The sequence below is a fragment of the Orcinus orca genome, chromosome 13 (genome assembly GCF_937001465.1).
Source record: "Orcinus orca chromosome 13, mOrcOrc1.1, whole genome shotgun sequence".
NCBI classification, from domain to species: Eukaryota; Metazoa; Chordata; class Mammalia; order Artiodactyla; family Delphinidae; genus Orcinus; species Orcinus orca.
Window position 1 is genome coordinate 20,102,476 of NC_064571.1, and position 24,660 is coordinate 20,127,135.

Below are 24,660 nucleotides of genomic sequence, written 5' to 3' on the forward strand. Positions count from 1 at the left end.
CGATATGGTCAAATTATACACTGCTTTCAATGATCACTCTGATTGCTGTTAGAGTGTCAAGGAAGTGAGCAAAAGTGGGATTGGCAGATTATTCAGGAAGTGACTACATTGGTTGTGGTGAGAAAGGACTTGGGTTTGGAATCAGGACTTTAGCAGCAAGAGTTGAAGAGAGGTGGGCAGATCTGAGGAAAGACAAACCAGAGAGAATTCTTGGCTGTGAGAACGGGGCGCTGTGAAAAGATATGAGCTGAAGATACAAATTTGAGTGTTGTCAGCATATTGATAATACCTAAGGCTGTAAGGATGGGCAGAATCATCTGGGAAGAGAATGCAGAAGAAAGAAAAGAGGAGTCCCAAGTCTAAACCCTGAAAAACAGAAACATTTAAAGCTGAGGTACGGAAACAAGATAAAGCAAAGACAGAAGGCACAGCCACTGAAGCCAACATGTCCGTGTTACAAGGACTGAGAGTTATGTCAGAATGAAAGAAAAATAGCTGGTTAGATTTTCCGTTACTCTTCTTGGCTTTCTTCCTTCTTAATTGTGTGAAAACAAAGCTTACCTTTGTACTTTCAGCAGGATCATGAGAAAGGGAAAAGCAGGTGTGTTAACATGCCCCAATCCTTTATCTCAGATCTCTGACAAGCTTTAATTAGTTTGCTAGTTGAGGGCTTCCTGAGTAAATGCAATTCTGTCACTTCCTAGGCATTCTCATGCTGGGTGTAATGGATTTTTTTGGTCTCCAGTTCAGATAACATTTCTATGTTGTCCAAAATAGTTATAAGCAATTTTGTTAGTTAACTTCCTATAATTTCTCCCTTATATTTTTGAAACAGTATGCATAAGATTTCACTAATTGTCCTGTTTCAAGAACATAAACACTCATTATTCTTCTCCGATATTAATTTTTAAATTTAGCTTTAAATTCCATTTTCCCATTTAAAATAGCTATATTCACCGAAATGGAAAAATACATGAGAAAAAATACTATTAAGGCTTGAGGTTTTGCCAAACAAAATAAAAGAGTTACTGCTAAGTGTAGGTGTTCACATGCACTGACCATTTAAGAGAAAAGTGGGTTTTTAGTTTAACTTATTCATTTGAATGTTAAGGAATTTGTTTAGGTCATGTTTGCGTCTCAGCAAACAGCTGGTTTGGGAAAGAATCAGCTGATGTAATCAAGAAAAGGAAGGAATATCTGACTGTAAAACTATATTCGGTTATCTTCTGCTTGCTTCCTTTCCTCTGCCTGTTTAACTTGGGAATTGTCCCCTTCCCACACCTTCAATTTATTTCTTTACTCTCTTCCCTTTTCACTCTATACATTCTTGGTGGTTGATGTACTAGCAACTTCCACTTCAGTATTTTCAGCTAATGTATCCCTTAGGAGCTGCGTCTTTTATTATGTGATCTGTCTCTCCTTTTTTCATCTGTAAATCGGAGAAAATAACATTGACTTTACCAAGTTGACTCAAGGAGTAATGAAAACTTCTTGAAATAGCTAGCGTAGTATCAGGCACCTAGTAACTACTCAAGAAACATTAGGGCCTTTCTCCCTTTTCTCTTTAGAGGCTCTAGATGATCTGTAATCTGTTCCATACAAATGAGAAGAGCTCCAACTAAGACCAGAGCAGTGAGGACTGTTCAAATAAAAGACAAGACTCTAATGAAAGTAATCTAGAAAGTTTAGTTCAGCAGCTTGGACCACCCAAATAATTACATGTAAGGGAAGCCAGGATTGGTGATCTTAGGAAAACCCCCCAAACCTCCTTTTTCTTTAGGAACAAGAAATTAATAAATTGAGGTAGTATGTAGAGCATTCATTTCATAGTACCTAAAACTTCTCTTTTGTCCTATACTAAATGGGATTTCTTTTATTAGCATTCATAAAATAATCACTGGGTTTAAACTAGAAATTTTCTAAAGTAAATATTTTCATGGAAAATAAGTTAGTTGTGTCATTCTTAATATAGTTGCTTATATTTTACAACCATTACAATGTCTTAACTTTCATTGTCCTGGGCTAATGAGAAGGGAACAGAGGTAGATGCTTCCTGTTAACTGTGAGTATATTTGTGGTAAAAAAAAAAAGGTGAAATGATGCCATGGTGTCCTCAATAGTTATGATTTGTAGTAGTTGGTCCTAAACGTGCACATGGTAGTGAGTGTTTACGAAACACAAGACATAGAGCTAAAGTAGTCACCACCACATCTATGCCATATGCAATGCTTTAATGTCAGCAGAACATCATCCATCAAATTAATGTTCATTTCATTTTTTTTGTTTTTGTGTTTTTGGTATTTATTTTGTAAATTTCTTTATGAATAAAAATATATGCATACATAATTTCATGTTTGTAATACTACTTTAAGTCCACTCTAGGATTTGGGAGGATTTTTTTGGTTTTGATTTTGGTTTCGGGTTTAAAAGGACTCCACACATTACTCAAGTTTCAAAACTTGGCCAACACAGCTGGCCTCATCTGGTGGCAAACATCAAAATTTACAACATAATCCCAAAACAGAAATTAATCTAACTCCATACTATATACTACTTAATTAAATTCCTATTTCAGAAGTGACGAATACATATATATGCATCAGCATACAGTATTTGTTTTTCTTTCTCTGACTTACTTCACCCTGTATGACAGACTCTAGGTCCATCTACCTCAGAGGTGAAGTGAGAGTAGCATCAACATATATACACTACCGAATGTAAAATAATTAGCTAGTGGGAAGCAGCAGCATAGCACAGGGAGATCAGCTCGGTGCTTTGCGATGACCTAGAGGGGTGGGATAGGGAGGTGGGAGGGAGGCTGAAGAGGGAGGGGATAAAGGGACATATGTATGCATATGGCTGATTGACTTTGGTGTACAAGAGAAACTAACACAGTATTGTGAAGCAATTATACTCCAATAAAGATCTATTAAAAAAAATGAAGTTGATATGTTATCAAGATCCAAAAAAAAAAAAAAAGAAGTGACAAATACAATAACTGTCAAGAATTCTACCATATGACTTCAATTCAAAGAAGTACTTCCAACATAATTAACTACTTTAGGTTTATGTACCAAATGTAAAAAATAAGTGCAATTTAAGATATGTTAATATGGATGAAACCGTATTTGTAAAACAATAAAAATATGGGAGACACAACAGGGAGGAGGTATGGGGGTATATGTATATGTATAGCTGATTCACTTTGTTGTAAAGCAGAAACTAACATACCATTGTAAAGCAATTATACTCCAATAAAGATGTTAAAAAAAGAGTAAGAAATATATATATAGACTTTCAATTAAATATTAATATATGTCTTAAAGGTAAATTCCCAAATCATAATCTCATTACTTGTATGCGAATCCTATATTTAATACATGTTACTTTTTTCCTTAACAAGAAAAGGTACAGAGGTTTTAAATAAAGTTATGGTGTTTCAGTTCATTCATTCACCCAAAAAACTTCTATTAAAGACAGATAAACTGAAACATTTTCCAAAGCAAGAAAAATAGCATCCAAAAATTAAAATGGGAATTGGTATGAAAATAACTTAAAAACAAAAACAGAAAAATACTTGGAAACAGGTTAACCATACTATATCTAAATTTGATCAAATAAATAAACAAGCTTACTGGAGTTCCCATCATTTACTTTTAGTACATCCTTTACTTTTCATACAATTCTAATCCTCTGACAAAGATGAATGATCAACTTATTGCAACGCTGTAGTATCACCATGGAAACCATCCAAATGTATTAATCTTTGAATCTCATGAATAAAACATGAATTATGGTAGTTTCAATAATGATATTTTCTGGACAGATGGAAAAAGGGTACACTGAGACTTCATTTTATACTTTGATTCTTTAGGTAAATTAATACATAAAATACTTTGTAAACAGTGTAAGAGAGAGTATGAAATAGCATAAAAAGGCACGCACTGGCTTAATTCTCAGAAGTTACTTCATTTCTGAGTGTCAGCTTACTTCTGCAATCACTTTCAGCTTTAAATCTTCTGATTTTAAATTTAAATCTGATTCCCTGATTTTAAATGCACTGAAGAATTTAACTATTGTTGTGTGTCACACAGAGGTAACTCCTGTATAAGGATTTAACATCAAAACAGGGAGAAAATCAAGTATTTTTTAAAGTATAAAATTGAATTTCTTAATTTAGAAACAATATTTTAAGTATATGATGTTCTAATTATTTAGCTTTTGAGATAATTATTAACTTTTTGAGTAAAATTTTAAAAGACCTAACTATAGAAGGCAGTAGAGCCTAACCTAATAGGGCCCGACGGACATTACTGAAAATAATACTGTAAATGATTAAAGAGAGCTCCTCTTCTCAGGAGGTTCTCACCCCATCAGGCCAATTTAGAACAGCTCATTAAACATCAATGGTATTCTTTTATCAGATGCTTAGGGCTATTTCTTAAATTGCATATTCATCTTTTATAAGGAACAAAATTCCAGCAAATTTCAATCTGTCCTATTGTGATGGGCTGAGCTTCATTAGCTTACTGAAATGGTGAAGGCTGAATTTCCAATAATTTTAGAGGTTTCTGCTTTATTTACCTTTGATTAAAGGTAATACACAAATAATTCTTCAAAATCTACATTAAAATTCTTTTTTCTGAAGAAAATATCCAATGAAACCCTACTTCATAAATGGCACCCACTTTCTAATAACAATTAATTACTACCAAGTAAGCCATTACTATCAAGTAATGCAGCCGTTACTATCAAGCCAGTACTACCAAGTAATAAAGAACATTGCATTAAGAGCAAACCGCTAGTACTATGAGAATACCGTCAGGTACTTCACCAATCACTTCAACACACAATCTCATGTACTACTTTAATACTTCCATGAGGTATCTATAACTTACATATGAGGAGAGATTAAGTAACCTATTCAAGCTTTGATTCACAATCAAGCCTTCCTGACTCCAAAGCTTGTGTATACATAATCACTACTTCAATGGTGTGAAAATAATTACACATAAATGCACATTAAAATAAATAAATGCACATTAAATGCACATTAAATTTGTGCATTAAATGCACAAACATAAATGCACATTAAAAATCTACAAGATTAATGTGCATTTCATATAGGGAAAATAATTGGCTTTATGTATTCTTTAATTACAAAGAGAATATTTTCCGGTTTTGATTTCTAGCTGTTTTGCATAGATAAAACTATTTATTCTTTGTATATTTATTCTATATCTGGCCATCTAACCTTATTCTCATATTAATTTTAATGGTACAATAATATCATAAAAGGAATATTTTATCTGTCCTATTCCTATGTTTACATGGTATATTCTTTTGTCTTAAAAGCTTGATCTTATTCCTATTTAGAGTTTTTATTAGAAATGACTGCAAAATTCTGTCAAATGTCTTTTTAGTGTCTCAGGTTATAATCTACTGAGCCACTAAAATACTTTTATTTGTTTCCTGATAATAGACTATCATTATATTCCTTTAAAAGTCTTATTTTGTTATACATATGCTGAACTTTTGCTATACTGCTGGATGATACTTTCTATATTTTATGTACGTTTTTTTATTTTTTTTGCATTTAAATTCAGAAATGAGATCGAACTATCACTGTCCTTTTTTTAAAGTATTTTTTTTTATTATTATTATTATTTTTTTGCGGTACGCGGGCCTCTCACTGTTGTGACATCTCCCGTTGTGGAGCAGAGGCTCTGGACACGCAGGCTCAGCGGCCATGGCTCACGGGCCCAGCCACTCCGTGGCATGTGGGATGTTCCCGGACTGGGGCATGAACCCGTGTCCCCTGCATCGGCAGGTGGACTCTCAACCACTGCGCCACCAGGGAAGCCCTTTAAAGTTATTTTAAAGTGTCTTGAATTTTTAATATTAAAGTTATGATTCTTCAAGAATTATTGAGGAGGTGTTAATCTTTTTCTATGGTTGAAACAGAAATTTAAATGACAATACAATTATCAGTTCTTTAAATATGTGATAATACTCAGCTAGGTATCCATCTGTTCCGGTGTTTATTGATAACAGATCTTTAAACATCTTTCCAATATTTATATGGCTTATTCCAGTTCTCCACTTCTTTTTAGATAAATTTTGGTTATTTCAACCTTTCTCGGAAGTTATTCCCTTCCTCTAGGTTTTCATGTTTCATAGGTATAGATTTGCAGGTAATATTCTACTATACTTCTTTTAATCTCTCTTGTTCCTAGAGTTCTTTCTGCTTTCCCTTTCATAATCTTATGTATACTTTCTCTATATATTTTCCATAATTTGTGCCCTGAAGAATTCATATTGGCCACTTCAAAGAAGAATCAAATTTTGAATTATTTAACCCTTTTAACTTTTGTATTCTACTTTACTGATTTCAGTTTTTATTGTTATTAAATACTGATTTCCTAGTTTCTTTTGATGTTCTTTTCCTATTTTTTTTCTTAACATCTTTATTGGAGTATAATTGCTTTAAAATGGTGTGTTACTTTCTGCTTCACAACAAAATGAATCAGTTATATATATATACATATGTTCCCATATCTCTTCCCGCTTGCGTCTCCCTCCCTCCCACCCTCCCTATCCCACCCCTCCAGGCGGTCACAAAGCACCGAGCTGATCTCCCTGTGCTATGCAGCTGCTTCCCACTAGCTATCTACCTTACGAGGTAGTGACAAAGCCTCTCTCTCGCTTTGTCAGTTTACCCTTCTCCCTCCCCATATCCTCAAGTCCATTCTCTAGTAAGTGTGTGTCTTTATTCCTGTTTTACCCCTAGGTTCTTCATGACATTTTTTTTCTTAAATTCCATATATATGCGTTAGCATACGGTATTTGTCTCTCTCTTTCTGACTTACTTCACTCTGTATGACAGACTCTAGGTCTATTCACCTCATTACAAATAGCTCAATTTCGTTTCTTTTTATGGCTGAGTAATATTCCATTGTATATATGTGCCACATCTTCTTTATCCATTCATCCGATGATGGACACTTAGATTGTTTCCATCTCTGGGCTAATGTAAATAGAGCTTCAATGAACAATTTGGTACATGACTCTTTTTGAATTATGGTTTTCTCAGGGTATATGCCCAGTAGTGGGATTGCTGGGTCATATGGTAGTTCTATTTGTAGTTTTTTAAGGAACCTCCATACTGTTCTCCACAGTGGCTGTATCAATGTACATTCCCACCAACAGTGTAAGAGGGTTCCCTTTTCTCCACACCCTCTCCAGCTTTTATTGTTTCTAGATTTTTTGATGATGGCCATTCTGACTGGTGTGAGATGATATCTCATTGTAGTTTTGATTTGCATTTCTCTAATGATTAGTGATGTTGAGCATCCTTTCATGTGTTTGTTGGCAGTCTGTATATCTTCTTTGGAGAAATGTCTATTTAGGTCTTCTGCTCATTTTTGGATTGGGTTGTTTGTTTTTTTGTTATTAAGCTGCATGAGCTGCTTATAAATTTTGGAGATGAATCCTTTGTCAGTTGCTTCATTTGCAAATATTTTCTCCCATTCTGAGGGTTGTCTTTTGGTCTTGTTTATGGTTTCCTTTGCTGTGCAAACGCTTTGAAGTTTCACTAGGTCCCATTTGTTTATTTTTGTTTTTATTTCCATTTCTCTAGGAGATGGGTTAAAAAGGATCTTGCTGTGATTTATGTCATAGAGTGTCCTGCCTATGTTTTCCTCTAAGAGTTTGATAGTTTCTGGCCTCACATTTAGGTCTTTAATCCATTTTGAGCTTATTTTTGTGTATGGTGTTAGGGAGTGGTCTAATCTCATATTTTTACATGTAGCTGTCCAGTTTTCCCAGCACCACTTATTGAAGAGGCTGTCCTTTCTCCACTGTACATTCCTTCCTCCTTTATCAAAGATAAGGTGACCATATGTGCGTGGGTTTATCTCTGGGCTTTCTATCCTGTTCCATTGGTCTATATTTCTGTTTTTGTGCCAGTACCATACTGTCTTGATTACTGTAGCTTTGTAGTATAGTCTGAAGTCAGGAAGCCTGATTCCTCCAGCTCCGTTTTTCATTCTCAAGATTGCTTTGGCTATTTGGGGTCTTTTGTGTTTCCATACAAATTGTGACATTTTTTGTTCTAGTTCTGTGAAAAATGCCAGTGGTAGTTTGATAGGGATTTCATTGAATCTGTAGATTGCTTTGGGAAGTAGAGTCATTTTCACAATGTTGATTCTTCCAATCCAAGAACATGGTATATCTCTCCATCTATTTGTATCATCTTTAATTTCTTTCATCAGTGTCTTATAATTTTCTGCATACAGGTCTTTTGTCTCCTTAGGTAGGTTTATTCCTAGATATTTTATTCTTTTTGTTGCAATGGTAAATGGGAGTGTTTTCTTGATTTCACTTTCAGATTTTTCATCCTTAGTGTATAGGAATGCAAGAGATTTCTGTGCATTAACTTTGTATCCTGCTACTTTACCAAATTCATTAATTAGCTCTAGTAGTTTTCTGGTAGCATCTTTAGGATTCTCTATGTATAGTATCATGTCATCTGCAAATAGTGACAGCTTTACTTCTTCTTTTCCGATTTGGATTCCTTTTATTTCCTTTTCTTCTCTGATTGCTGTGGCTAAAACTTCCAAAACTGTGTTGAATAAGAGTGTTGAGAGTGGGCAACCTTGTCTTTTCCTGATCTTAGTGGAAATGCTTTCAGTTTTCCACCATTGAGGACAATGTTGGCTGTGGGTTTGTCATATACGGCCTTTATTATGTTGAGGAAAGTTCCCTCTATGCCTACTTTCTGCAGGGTTTTTATCATAAATGGGGTTGAATTTTGTCAAAAGCTTTCTCTGCATCTATTGAGATGATCATACGGTTTTTCTCCTTCAATTTGTTAATATGGTGTATCACGTTGAGATGAGTACTTAGTTTATTTTTATTTTTATTTAATAAAAAAGGCATTTAAAGCTAAAATTCTGTACTAAGCACAGCTTTTACTGGGTATGTATATTTTGTTAAGAAGAGATCATCTTCTTCATTAACTCATATATAGTTTGTAATTTCCCTTTGCTTTTAAGAGTTATCTAAGAGTGTGTTTTAATTTCCTAACAATTTTTTTTACTTTCCTAATAAAGTTGCCTAATGTAATTTTTCCATTTCCTAATAAAGGTTAGTATCACAGAACATGGCCTATTTTTTTTCAGAGAAATAATCTTTTTTTTTAATAGGATGAACAGAAGCTCAGTACAAACAAGAGTAACATGCTAACATGTTAAGGTGTTCCCTGGGTTACAAAATATCAACATCCCCCAAGAAAAATACAGGCTAAGAGTATCTGCATGTGGATACTGGCTGTGTGATACAGACATTGAGCCTGTCAGAGCCTCACTTGCCTCATCTGGGAGAGAGAGAAGATGGCCAGAGAAGCTCCAAGTATGTAATGTATGAAGTGAACATGGCCTATTAAAGATCTTTACTTTCTTGAATTCATAAAAGTTCAGGCAACATTTTCAAGGTCTAAAATTCCTAAGATGAGTCTTTTCTCACTTGAAATTGCATGATTTCCATAATGTAAACATTTTCCAAAAGGAATCTTGACATTTCAGCATTGTAAATGATAAATGTGCAACCTCATATATATTATGATACAAATGAGGAGAAGTTTTGTTTACTACTTTAAATACTTATCAACAATAAATTCCTAATATAATTTTTCTTATGACAGTGAGTGGATTTTATTGAGAACTCCTTAACTTCTGGTATTTATTTCATCCTTATCCCGCTTTATCAGAAACTGTAGGAAGGCTATGGGCATACTGTGTCACTGAATATAGCAATGAATTTTATTCCATTCATAAAGAAGTTGTATGTATGTGTTTGATTCATATGGGGTCTTTGTTTAGTTTAGTTTTCTCTCTCATTTCCACCTTTTGTTTTAAATGTTGAGCATGGAGTTTATATTTAACATTTTCTTATCTCTCCTTACTTATTCATATGTCCTCCAAGGGTTAACAATCACATCAGTCATTAAGATTTCATTCCAGGGGAGGCAATGGTAATCTTGATAACACAGCCATAATATTATGGGGAAACAGTATCTAGAAAACCCTGTCATAAAAGTCACAATTTTTGAGAGAATCTTTTTTTCTTTTTAAATCAGTGTAGTAAAACTAGGAAGAAAAGTAAACCATTTAGATATTGGAAGATGTTGGTAGGATGTTAAGACTAGTTATAGTGCTAAGTTACTGTGTGAAATTCAACAAGACTTTTAAGTATTCTACTGTAATATGTGAACAAATATGAATTAGACAGTTAACTGTCTTTATTTTTAATAAATATTTTTAATGCATTACCTTTATCTGACAAAAGAATTCTAAATAATTGGACTGAAAGATATATGGAAAAAGACTACAATCTTTAATTGTAATCTTAGATTGCTGTACTTTAGATAAGTCAAATACAAGAGCCAAAGTATAAAGGTATGAAAATTTTAAGAAATAAAAGACAGTTTACGTGTAATATTGTGCTCGCCCATGCTGCATTCACTCATGTCCTTCTCACTGACTTAAACAGTATTGGTGTATGGCTGGTATTAGCCTAATAATATAACCATCTCAAAAAGAAAAATGGAGACTACATTTAATCATCGCACCAGGCACTATGTTCTAATTATTGTTTCATTTCTTCCATATGATAAGGGTTAAATATATTGACATGTAATCTGAAGTGAAAATTCCAAAGCTAGGAAAAGGCAATCTGCTTTTATAACTCAGCTGACAGAACTACATTTCAGAGCAGACCGACTCCAAAATATCTCCTAAACCAGTCTTTTTCAAGCTATCTATGATGAAAGGCCATATATTTGTTATTGCAAAAGTTCACAAACCAAAGCTTTTGTAAAATACAACAAAATAAATAATTCAAAAGAAATTTAAAGATAAAATAACAAGCCCAAATTTTATCATTAGATTCAACAGACATAAAATTACTCTATAAAACTGCCATAAATTTTTCAAAGCACTTACTCTCAATTTCTGTGCTTACTGCTGACCAATAACAAATAATTCATGGATCAGCCTTAGTCCACAGACCACAGTCTCAGTAGTCAACACACTCCCAAATCTAAGAGTCTATCAGTATTAGGTGTTTCCTGAAGAAATTTGTATAGCACTAACAAGAATCGTGACCAAATGGAAAATGGGCATAAACCTAATGAAATGTTTCAACAGTTACAAACAAACATGTCTACTTCCTAATCCTTAGAACTTGTGAATGTGTTACCTTAAATGGCAAAAGGGACTCTGCAGACGTGATAAAGGTTAAAGATCTCAAGATGGAAAGATGATTTTAGAATATCTGGCCCCAATATAACCACAGGGTTTCTTATAAAAGAGGCAGGAGGAGATATGACGGTAGATGCTGAAGTCAGTGGGAGGGGTTCGAAGGTGCTATGCTGCTGGCTTTAATGATGGATGAAAGTACCATAACCAAGGATATAGGTGCACTCTGGACACTAAAAAAGGGAAGGAACTTCCTCCTTAAGGAGAACGGCCCAACCAACACCTTAATTTTAGGACCTCTGACCCCTAGAATTGTATGATAATAAATGGGCATTGTTTTAAGCTACTAAGATTGTGGTAATTTGTTATAGTAGGAATTGGAAACATACAGACATAAAGATTTTGGCTCTGGGAAGTAGGGTGCTGCTATAACAAATACCTGAAAATGTGGAAATGGTTTTGGAATTGACAGTGGGCAGAGGCTGGAAAACTTTTGAGGAGCATGATAGACAAAGCCTAGATTACCTTGAATGGACAGTAAAAATATGGATGTTAAAAGCCCTGCTGGTGAGGGCTCAGAAGGAAATGAGGAACTTGTTATTGGAAGGTGGAGGGAAAAGAATATTTGTTATAGAGTGGCAGAAAGCTTAGCTGAATTACTCCCTATAATTACATAGAAATCAGAATTATAAGTGATGAACTTGGATATTTAGCTGAGGAGATTTCCAAGCAAAGTGCTGAATGGAGTGGCCTGGTTTCCTCTTCTTGCTTATAGCAAAGTGTCAGAGGAAAGAAACAAATTGAGTTAAGAATTATTAAGCTAAAAGGAACCAGGACCCAATGATTTGGAAACTTCTTGACCTATGCAGATTGCAAGAGGTGCTAAAATTAGGGGTCTCACTTTCAGGAAAGTGTGGCTCTGGAGAAAAAGTCAATCGTGTGTCTGGACAACCTTTGCCTAGTACCTTGGAAGGATTAAAACCTCAGAATGTTCATTCACGGAGGGAGCTCTTGCAAAGATTAGGCATGGGATTCATAGACCCCCATCTATTTGTATCATCTTTAATTTCTTTCATCAGTGTCTTATAATTTTCATGACCCTCAGTCATTTCCACAGAGGCCAAAAATGGAGATGAGATTATCCAGGAAAGATCTGTGAAGCAGCCTGTTTTCTAATAGAGAAAATCCCAGAGATTTACAAACGAGAACCACAAGTTTCTCAAGAATGTTACATCAGTAGAAACACTGCCAATCTGGACTAAAAAAAAAAAACAAAAAAAAACAGAGAAAGATGAAATTCAGAAAGGCTGTGTACTCTCAAAATTATACAGGCAAGAAATATCCAGGTGAAAATATGTGATATCTTTCATGAAAAAAGAATAATGATTCTTAGGGTGAAGAACCAGGCCCAGAGGGCAGAGCCTTGAGCCACAGAGGATTATTCCCAGGCTCTGAAATATAACTGAGTTTGCCTAGTTGGATTTCTAAATTGCTTGAAACAGGTAACCCATTTTTTTCTTCCACATTCTGCCTTTTTAAATGAAAATATCTGTAACTGTTAACTTATGCCTGTCCCACCAATGCATTTTGAGAGCATATAATTTGTCCTTTAATTTCACTGGTACACAGACAGAGAGAAATTTTGCTTGAGGATGGATTATAACTAGAACCTTACTCATACCTAATTTAGATGATTTAGATGATGAGATTTGGAATTTTTAAGCTGATCAATTTTAGATGAGATGTTGGTCTTGAGATGATACTATAAAGAGTTGAGACTTTTGAGGATCTGGGATTTGGTGAATGTGTTTTGCTTGGGAAGGATGTGAATTTGGAGCGGTGGCCAGAGGGCAGACTATGGTAAACTGAACAATGACCCCCCACAAAGAAGACGTCTGTGTTTTAATCCCTGGAAACTGAACATGCTACCTAAAATGGCAAGAGAGACTTTTCAGATGTGATTTGGTCATGGATCTTGAGATGAGAAGATTATTCTAGAGAATCTGAGTGGGCTCAATGTAATCATAAGGGTCCTTATAAGAGGGAGACAGGATAAGATATGAGGACAGGAGCAGGGGTCAGAGTCAGAGAGATATTCGAAGATGCCACATTGCTGGCTTTCGATATGGAGGAAGGGGCCAAAGAAGAGAGCAGCCGTTAGAACATGGAAAAGGCAAAGAAATAGATTTTCTGCTAGCGCCTCCAGAAGGAATGCAGCTCTGCCAATACCCTGACGTTAGGACCTCTGACCTCTAGAACCATAAGATAATAAATTTGTGATGCTGTAAGCCACTAAGATTACAGTAATTTGCTATAGCAGCTAGAGGAAACCAGTATGTGGCCTCTATTTAACTTGACATAGTATCTCTCTACAAATATACCATTAAAATCTTGAATTTTCACATTCCATGAAATTTAGTCAATATAGCAAAGAATATGCTTCACAAGACACAAAAATTAATTTTTAAAATTTAAAAATCCTAAGGATATTTTTTCTGTTAACAGTCCTCTTGTGGAAATGTGACAACATAAAAATGGAACATTTCATCATTCTGACATGATGAATTTTCCCTTGCAAACTGAAGAAAAAGTAATTCAATAAATATACTTTGCTCTTAAATAGTCAATATCATTCTTCCTAACTGCATTAGCATCTGAAAGTAAGCTAGGAATGATTTATTTAGACTTTGAATCCATTACTGCAAATGAGAGTCCCCTTCACCAAAGCCCCCTCTTTAATTACTTCATCTACTTAATTTCAAAAATCATGAAGAGCTTTTTTAAAAGCACTCCAAATCTTATTGGGCAGAAAAAAAAAAAACTGTCCACAGTTCAAGCAGGAATACATATTCAGTAACTAGCATTATGGCATGATTTATTCACATTTAAGGATTTCTAAATTCTTTGGAAAGTCATGATACAATTCCAACAGAAATATACACATGTAACAAGGTATTTCAAAGCATCTCTTACCTGTGTAACAAGTGGCTCCAAAAGTCTCTCCACTGTTAGAGTCCGGATTTCCAAACTTTTGGGGTCCCATTTTAATATGATAGGTGAAGTTGCCGAAGTCATGCTCCCTACAGAAACACACATTATCCATTAGAAATAAGGATCACAGAAATAATCTGTTACCTTGTGGGTTCAAAATGAATAAGTCACCAAAACTTAGAGCATATTTGAAAATTATCTGTCTGGTCCGACCTTATAAAGTTAGAGATGGGGAAATCAGAAGCAGAACTATGTGAGGTAGTGATGTTGGGTTCAGACTGAAAATGGATATGTCCTGAGAGCACCTGTATACATTAGACAAACTCTTGGTACTCAACTGACACTGAAATATTTCACTCACTCAGTGTTTAGTACACATATCCACCTGCTATATGCTGGGAAAGACTTGACCTTGCCCTCGAGTAGCTGATAGTTTCAATGCAGAGGTCGGCCACAATTATGCCTCAATGTGACCTGTTCTGTGACCAAGGAATACAGAGAGGACCACAGGAGAACTGAGGAAAGGACACCAAAGTCAGTCTGGGGAGATCGGCAAAGACTTTCAGGAAGCACAGTAAACCCATCATGACCACTGGATGAGGGACCCTAGGTCCTAAGGAAAGGCTTCGTTGTGTTTTCTTCGCATCATAATTGACCACTGAGGAGACTATGCTCCCTTGGACAGCTAGTTTCTTTCTCTTCATCAGGAAAGTTATCTTGCAAAATGAGTGGCAGTGATTCTGAAAATTAGCTTGCTGCTATTTACATGCTCTCTGATGACTCACTGCATTTACACTCTTGTCCCATAAAGTGAGTGTCTGATAAGGTTATTTATTGCAGTCTAGCACAATCCTCTCCTACCCAAGAACCACGGGTGTGCAGGTAGCAGCCTCACACGTATCAGGCACACAATAGGGTCCTGGACTCAACAGAGTAAAGTAGACACTCTGCCAGGGGTGTGTTTCTCACTGAGAAATTGACTGCTCTTTACTGAATATATTTTGACAACTACCCACAGGACAAGCAACCTTAGATGGTACAAACTGAATCTGAATCACTTGCTTTAATACCGTCATAAATCAAACTGTTCATAGCTGTTCTCTCCTTTTGAATCAATGTCCCCACTCAATTCCACTCTTATAAATCAACATAGATGATTATTTCTATTAGAATTAATACTAAAAATAAGGTCTATCACAATAGACACACATCTCTTTACTGACCTGCTAAAGCTAGTCCTTTTGCAAACATTCCCAACAAATTTGCTTCAGGAAAAGAAAAAAAAAGGCAGAGACACAGTGTGCTGGTATTTTACCTCTCTCTAAATGCCATATTTTAAATAAACTAAGCACAGCAATCCAACCATATAGACCAATTTAGATTTGGGTTCCTTCACAACAACAATAGTTGGCACGGATATGCAGCCTGTACTCCAAAAACCTAAAAGCACTTTACACATTTCCCATTCACACTACCAACTGCCACATAGCAGCTCTGACATGCCCAGAATTCTGCTGCTGCAGCACACCTTCCTGTGCTGTAGAAGGATGAAAACACCAGATGCTTTCTATCCACACAGGATACCTTCATCCCTGCCAAAGCCAGCCCTACCTAAGTAACCCAGTACTTAGGACACATGATTGCAAGTCTCTGAGAAGTTCCCTGAAAACCTCTTTCCAGCTCTGATGGAATAATGAGTGGCATACTAACGATGATGCACACGGAAGTCCTGTAGGAAAAGATAACTAGTAGTGGAGTAGTGAAGTCATTTTAAGACCATAGTGAAAGGCACTGAGTGGGACTGTGCAGAGAATCACCACTATTACACGGGCACACTTGTGCCCCTAAGCTGGTAGACCAAGGAAGGCACACAACATCTTTATGCATGTTCCAATATATTACTGTAAAGAAATGGCACTCAAAAAATGCTGAAGTGAGAAACAAAAATGCTGGGGCACTCACATTAGAGACACTAATCTAGCACGCATGAAGCAAAAATGGGAGATATTGAACAAACACCTCAAGCCAACCGTGAGCCAAGAAACAGAGTTAGACGGAGCGGAGCCTTGGATCCTGAAGGTCAGAGGCCTTATAAATCTAAAACTGAAAGGACAAGAGTGACTGAGCAAATCACTGGACTTAAATGTATTACTCTGGGGAGCAATCTTTCAGCCACTTCTTTTGACACAGGTAAAATTCAAGTGCACAAGGCAAGGAAAGGCTAAATGGTATGAATCTGTTGAAGGGGAAAACCTAGTCATAGAAACCACACACTCCTCTGTGTGAAACAAGCAAATCAACTCAAATAAGAAGGCAAGAGGACAAACGCAGTGTGTAGTCACATACACCAGCCTCTCATGTTCCAGAGGAGCACGTCTCAAATCCATACTACGCATCCGTACAATTCATGCTGACTGTTTTGCCCACAAAAGAGATTCTTTGTAAAGAAAATATATCTTTTTATTCAATGATTAAAATTCAAAGAAAAAAATTACATATTCTACTTGCTTTGGTTAGGGAAACTTAGACTATTGACTAGACACAAAGAGTGAAAAACAGGGGTTGTCAAAAACAAAAGACAACAGGGTTGTCCTCGTCCATACATTGCAATTTTACAAGCCCAAGAACAAGCTCTTAGCAATTTACTTAATCTCTGAGAAAATATTCTCCTTGAGAAGTATCAAATTGCATATACAGGAAAGGTGATAAAACAACCTCTATGGTAATAACTTAGATAATTTCAGACTCACTCCATGGGGGTAAGGAAGAGGCATGGGTCAAGGTGCTAGCAGCCACTCATCACTCACAACAAAAAAAGCAAAACCTGACAAAAAAGACTAACAGTGTAAAACAAGCTCCCTTATGAGCAGCCAAGGGTCATGTGCTTTGCTAATTTAGACAGTGTCCTGATAAATAGAAAATCTCTCGAGGTACCTATCCCAAGGAGTGTCTTCAAATGACAAATATGTTAATGCAATGAATAATTCACTGCAGAAATTCCCCATTGCCAGATGTTCCTGGAAAAAATGTCTTTGAACCCTCTGCCTCAACCTGAGTTCTCACCATTCTTTCTACTGTTCTTTTGCAAAACAATGGTCCAGGATGCTTTTTAGTTGCCCAGGAGGCCACCCAAACTTGCCTTCCCTCCAAAGGACTCCAGCTTCAGGTTCCCTTCATGAATTTCTCTCTTTATCAATCCTGAGCACTACTGCCAACAAACTCTGTGAGGCTTTCTTGGAAGACAAGCTAGCTTTGGTTGATAGGCAAATTCATGAGAAGTTAATGACTAATAGTGGGTTTATTCACCTATCTCCATATGTATGATATTGAGTCAGCTACTTAACCTAAGCTTCAGTTTCATCACTTGTAAAACAAAAATGGTAATAACCTTATACAATTTATGAATTTGTCCTGAAAATTAATGAAATAATTGCATATGCAAATAGTGATAGTTTTACTTCTTTGCCATGTTGTCCATATGATTATCACCCTAGCCAGTTCAACACATCGATTGGAGTGGGGGCCCATGGAGACCCTGCAAGGCAAGATGTTTTAAAACAAAGCTTTGTTGAAAAAGTGAGATATGAAAAAGAGAGAGAATTTTCTAAGTTTCTTCAGCATTGCAAGAACCAAGCCTGGAAACACTGAATCATACTGTTTCTTCCGTAAGTAATAATAACACTGGCTAATGATTTGACATTATTATTATCTCCCATTTACAGACAGGGAAATTGAGACATAAAACAGTTCAGAGAGTTACCCACGGTCACAAAATCTGAACCTAAACTGCCTGGCTTTAGGGTCTGTGCTCATAAGCACTATGCTTACTGCTTCTAAAGAAGAAGCCCTAGGCTTGGGTCTATGCCAGCATCACCATGGTACTTCTGAACCATGGGAAAAAGGAGAGATATGGACAGGAATGGAAAAACCAGGAGGCACCCCCTTCTGGAGAATGAGGGAGGGAGGGGCTGAGGAGGGAAACAAAGGACAGGTGCCCTGCTGCACAGGTGGAGCCCATGGGAAACGCAGCTTCACTTCCTGGTGAGGCAGGGCAGGTCCTCAGTTCAGTTTCCCCTAGCCACCTTTGGTCCCTGGGCAAGAATGGGATGCTGGTGGTGGGGCTGGGTCACCTGGTGAGCAACACAGCACCCTGGCAAAGCTGAAAGAAAGACCCTGTGATGAGTTTCGCCAAGTAAACAGAATTTTGGTCCCCATGACCTTGGATCCCTTGTGAATATGTTACATTTCATCGTAAAGGAGATTTTGCAGATATAATTAAGGTTACTAATCACTGGACCTGAAAATAGGCAGATGACCCTGGATTATCTATGTGGGCCCAATGTAAAGCTGAGCCCTTAAAAACAGCTTTCTCCTGGCTGTGGGTAGAAGAGGCAGTCATACAGATGCAGCAGACAAGGACGTCAGGCAGGGCAGAAGAGGAAGGCAGAGGGATTCAAAGTGTGAAAAGGACTCAACCCACCACTGCTAGATGGGGCTATATGGAAAGCATGAAAAGAAATGTGGGTAGATTCTGCAAGCTAAGAGAGGGCCCTGGTTGACCGCCAACAAGGAAACAAGGACCTCCATTCTACCATCACTGGGTACTGAATTCAGCCAAAACCCTGAATGAGGTTGGAAGTGGACTCTTCTCTGGTGCCTTCAGTAAGGAACTCGGTCCTATCAACACCTTGGTTTCAGCCTTGTAAGATGCTAAGCAGAGGACTCAGACCAAGTACACCTGGGCTAGTGACCTGCAGAGAGTACAAGATAAGAAATCTGTGCTAAAAAATAAATAAATAAATAAATAAATAATAGAAAAAAAAAAGAAACCTGGCTGTTTTCAGCTGCCAAGTTTGTGGTCAATCTTTACAGCAGCAATAGGAAACTATGACAGGTGGCTCTAGAATCTGTGTGTGTATCACAGTCACCTGGAGGGCATCTTCATACACAAACCCATCCAGAGAGTTTCTGATTCATTAGGCCTGGGATGGGTCTGAGAAACTGCTTTATTTTCCTTTTCTTTTTTCTTTTTTTGCACTTGTAACAAGTACCCAGATGATACTACTGGTCCAGGAATCACACTTTGAGAACCACTGTTGTAATCACAGTTCACAGCCACACACGTCAGCAGGGAAGCAGTGATGAGGAAGATATGGGATATCTCTGTGGAGATCCTGGGACCAGAAGCAATAACACTGCTGTTATTACAATTATCACTGGAATCATTATTATATTTTCTGAAAGGTACTTATGCTTTTTAGGGCATTCAATGCCTTGAAGCGATTCTTAACAGGGAAATGAAATGGCATACCAAAATCATTCGGGGTTTTTTAAACCACATGTGTGCCAATCCCCAATATCCCCCAAAGTTCCGACAGTTTCCCCAGAAGATGCCTTTTCTACTGAGAATCACTGCCATAGTAGTGATCCCTGTGAAGAATGTAAAGTAACAGGGGGAGAGAGTCACATCCCTCAGTTCACCAAAAGCAGAAATGAAGGTCAAGGTATAATCGCTTAATAAGAATAAATGTTTCCAAAGAAACTGTATTCCTAAGTAATTTGAAGTTATTTGAGGGCTACAAAAATAAGTCTTCCAAAAATGTTATCTAAAATACAATAGCAGTTCTCATTTTCTGTTGTTAATAAAGGAAGGTACCTCTAATATTCAGGCCCTCTATTGTAAGAGGGGCTTTTTTCTATAGTTGAGAAGAGTATGCGTGTATATGCAGCACAGGCAGGAGTAGAAGTTGAGAAACAAAACAGAGAAGGAGGCACCTGATTATACTTCAAACACCCCTAGAGAGTAAATCTAAACGGATGGTGAGGGGTATTCAGCACTGTTCCTGGTAGTACCCTAGGTATGGAAATAGCCTAATCAAGTAGCTTAACTATGGGAAAGTCCTGCTTCTTATTTTCCACCATTAGCTTTGCTCAACTTCAGCTCATTTTCTCTTCCTCTGACTCTAAGGAGGCAGCGTGTCACCCATCACTGTCCTCTACGTGATAACCATTCAAAGCCCTTGCTCAGTGAACTGACAGTTGACCCAAGATGCAAGTTGCTGCTGCAATTAGAAGATCCATCACCATTTTTAACCAAAATTGAAGTGATGTGTAATTTCCAACTGTTCTTTGCTATTTGCAGTGGAAGGGGGTGGGGCAGTTAACTCTAACACTACCCTCAAGTACTGCAATATCTTCAAGACTTCTACTTATGGTAAACCCGTACCTTTTAACAAAACACAGAAAGAAACACTGCTGAGCAAAAACATCATTCTAATAATTTTAAAAGGTTGCAATAACACTTCACGTCTAAGCAAAAATGCCTACTAAAGAATACCTTAATATTTTTAAACACATATTAAATAAGTATTAAACTATTAAATCCTCTTCAGAGCCTCTTTTTGCTTCTACCCAGATAAACAAAATGTCACCAAAAAGGAATATATGAAGAAAGCTCCACAGCCTGAAGGCCGTCAGGGTGACAAGTTTAGACTAATAGTATATAGCCTAGAGCTTGCTGATTAAACAAGAAATAACCATGTCCATAGCTCACTGAAATGAGTTTTTATACTTAAAATAGCATACATATAAAATTTAAAACTATGTGCCAACTTAATAGAAATTTACTACTCCTGGTGTATACTAATAGAAAGCCAGTAATTTGAAATTCAAAATGAAAAGTAGTATCTGTCATATTCATTTCCTTGCTTTTCACTACATTCGTAGTCTCATCATTTAAATTCATTTTGGAGCATAAACAGGCTCAGTCTACTCCTAAATTATGGCTTGTTTTCCATTCAGATGTGAACATATGTGTTATCCAGACAAGCAGTGCTGAATCTATATGCTGTTAGGTTTCCGAAGTCCCAACCAGCACTCTGTTTTCTCTAAACAAAATATATCTGACCAAAGGTTAACACTGTTCTACCTATTATCCTTCAGCAGCATTGCAATTCTGATTTAGGCAATAGATTCCAAAAACTGAAAATAAGAACCGTTAATATTTCAGACAACATATTTTTAGAAATTATCTTTATAATCCAAAAGTAACTTCAAATTATTTAATAGGAACATATTATTTAATTGGCAATTTACTTATTCTATGTCCTTCTAACCTGTAAATTAGAATTCCATATGCAATGATTATATAACTTTAATCTTCATAAAAATCTCAACGGGCTTCCCTGGTGGCAGAGTGGTTAAAAATCTGCCTGCCGATGCAGGGGACGCGGGTTCGTGCCCCAGTCCGGGGAGATCCCACACGCCGCGGAGCGGCTGGGCCCGTGAGCCATGGCCGCTGAACCTGCGCGTCCGGAGCCTGTGCTCCGCAACAGGAGAGGCCACAACAGTGAGAGGCCCGCGTACCGCAAAAAAAAAAAAGAAATCTCAACATTTCAGATTCAGATTACAGCAAAATAAACATACACTGCTCTCCTTATCTTTCATCTTGCTGTATAATTCCACCCAAACTAATTTAGGGAAACATTCCTTTTCTAGAACAAAGTAACTGCTTAACTCTCTTCTCCAACAAGTCCCAAGTCTTTGTAACAAGGCTGTCATTCCACTTTCTGACCATGGTCTAATGGATCTTATTTCTTTAACATAAGTCTTCTGCTCTAATCAGGTTTGGACCACATTATAATGTAGGGTTCATGCCACTTCCCAAAATCCCGACCTGGAACATATTCCTTGTCATCCTCCAAAATCCAGACACTGATTTCACATTGTGTCTTCTCCATAAACCCTAAATTGCTACTGGATTTACAGTCAGTAACAGAAGACCTTACTTTTTTCATAACTGGCTCATTGTTAAGAAATTGACGTTAGTTTTACATGACCCACTAGATTTTAAACTCATTAGGGCACAAATCAAGTTTTTGACCTCTTGTCTATCACATGTACAATAGGGAATTACATCCTTCATAAATGTTTGCTTAAGTATACATATATAAGATGTCCCAAATACCTATCTAATTTTTTTTCAAATATCAATTTTTTATCTTTTTTTTTTTTTTTTTTTTGCGGTATGCGGGCCTCTCACTGCTGCGGCCTCTCCCACTGCGGAGCACAGGCTCCGGACGTGCAGGTCCAGCGGCCATGGCCCACGGGCCCAGCCGCTCCGCAGCATGTGGGATTCTCCCAGACTGGGGCACGAATCCGTGCCCCCGGCATCGGCAGGCGGACTCCCAACCACTGCGCCACCAGGGAAGCCCAATTTTTTATCTTTTCAATAGTAGAGTCTATTTCCTAGGAAGTAATAAATTTATAAATATCTTTTGGACATATTTTTAGATATAGGTCAGTACTTCTTAGAGACCTAAAACAAGTGATATCTTGGTATGGTTTAGAGAATATAAATTTATACAATTTATTTATAAACTATGTTACACTTATATTTATGTTTAAATTTATATTTGGGTTTCTTTTTATTTACATATTTTTAAAAAATACACAGTTTCACTATTTATTTTAACTGGATCACTAGTTTTTATTTATTTTGCTTTAAATCTGGGTGTCATTTTGTTCAGGAAAAAGTAACCTGAGGGCTTCCTTCAGCAAAGTAGTGAGGTCCGCCTTGGTATTTGATTCTCTGCTGAGATCCACGTGGTGAACTCTTTGTGAAGGATTCTACAAGCTCTGCAATTTGGCCCACAGTAGCCCTTAGGAAATCTTCCTTCTCCTCATTGACCCAAATTGCCTTTTGTCCCCAAGGCCCAATGACTTTTCCTTTCTCTGAATGCCATCAGTATTACATCTAATCAGAATAGCTGCCACATATTTAATTTGAACACAGACTGCCTTGTGCTGCTCTCTATATGCTTTAGATAAATTTTGTCCTCTCAAATACACTCAGGGACAGGGACTCTGCCCCCTTTCCAATGATTAGGACAGCACTGAACATTTAGTAAAAATGTTATGAGTACTTGTGGACTTGATTCTTTGCCAAGTTCAAGTCTCAGAGTCAGACACACACAGAAGCACACACAAAATGACTCTAGTTAAAATACAATACCAGTGCTCTTATGGAAAAAGGAGATTTTTAACTCAGAATGCACCACTTTAGATACCACTTACCTGAAAAACGAAAGTGGTTTTCCTCCCTCAGAGTGCCTTCCATATTCTAGCAGAAAAGTCAAATCCCATATGCTCCAATTCTCCCTTCCTTCATCCACTTATCCATCCATTCACTCATTCACAGCAAATGTACTCACCAGCCAATGTGAGCAAGGCCCAGGTAAATGCTGTGGGAAACATCAAGGTGTATCAGACTTGTTAATGCTGATCGGTGAGATGAGACTGGCAAGAACCATTCACCGAGCAAGGAGTGTTCAGAGAGTGAGCTTGGCTGAGAATGGACACCTCTAGGGCCAGTATCCTTCCATTTCACCAGGGCACTTAAATCAGGTTGTAGGTAACCAGCATCTCTGAACTTTGCATGCCCTGGTGGAGTGATATTGAGTAGTTTGTGCAACAGAATAATGGGGAAATACTGAACGCCCTTTTGAACTGCTGCCAGAAAAATGCCAAAAACAAAAGTGGGCAAGAGTATGAAAAAGCATTCAAGTAACCCCAGGATGGAGATTCAAGAAGACAAAGTAATCAGAATATTAAGACATGATATAAAGAAATAAATACAGATATTTAAGTAACAGCTATTTTAAATTGTTCAGTGATTATAACAATACTTAATTAGTACTTAAGGATTTGTATTTTTAAAGCAAGCTCCGGTGTGTTATTATATTTTATTTTATTTTTTGTTTGTTTGTTTGTTTTGCAGTATGCGGGCCTCTCACTGTTGTGGCCTCTCCCGTTGCAGAGCACAGCTCTGGACGCGCAGGCTCAGTGGCCATGGCTCACGGGCCCAGCCGTTCCGCGGCAGGTGGGATCCTCCCGGACCAGGGCACGAACCCACGTCCCCTTCATCGGCAGGCAGATTCTCAACCACTGCGCCACCAGGGAAGCCCTATTATATTTTATTTTAAAAGTCAAAGTTAAATCCATTGATGTGCTGGTGAGTTAACAAGGAATTAAGTTGCAGAAACTCAAATGATTTAAGCCTAATACCGCTGCCTCTTTCAGTTTCCCATTTTAAAGTGGCTTATTCACCCATCAGGTACTGCTGTGCATCTGTGGCAGCTTAGTAAAATGGGAGATGATTCACCTGCATTGTGTTATCCTTGCCCCATTCAATTGAATTACTAGACTTGAGAGGTCATAACACATTATAGCAATTATATTTGCTTAGAAGTCTTTTGTAGTGAAGATTGATATTTCAGTACCAGTGGTACTCAGCATATATGCCTGCTGGTAAATTACCTTATTAAGCTTGTTGTTATAGAAAATCATATGTGAAAAGAGAAACAATAACCCAGGTTTCCTTCTGGTCATCTGTGGCATTAAATTTTGTGCT

At 37.1% G+C, this 24,660-nt stretch overlaps 1 protein-coding gene across 3 annotated transcripts in view; it reads right to left on the minus strand.

Moving 5' to 3' along the window:
* CTNNA2 (catenin alpha 2) overlaps nt 1-24,660 on the minus strand; it is a 1,200,774-nt gene that overhangs the window by 1,036,102 nt on the left and 140,012 nt on the right. For 2 of the 3 annotated variants that reach the window (XM_049695784.1, XM_049695785.1), the window contains exon 2: nt 14,232-14,338. In XM_049695784.1, coding sequence (XP_049551741.1) covers nt 14,232-14,333 — 102 coding nt within the window. In that variant the 5' untranslated portion in view covers nt 14,334-14,338. Of the gene's footprint in view, nt 1-14,231; nt 14,341-24,660 lie in introns of those variants that run through there. The other variant, XM_049695786.1, reaches the window with a different exon arrangement.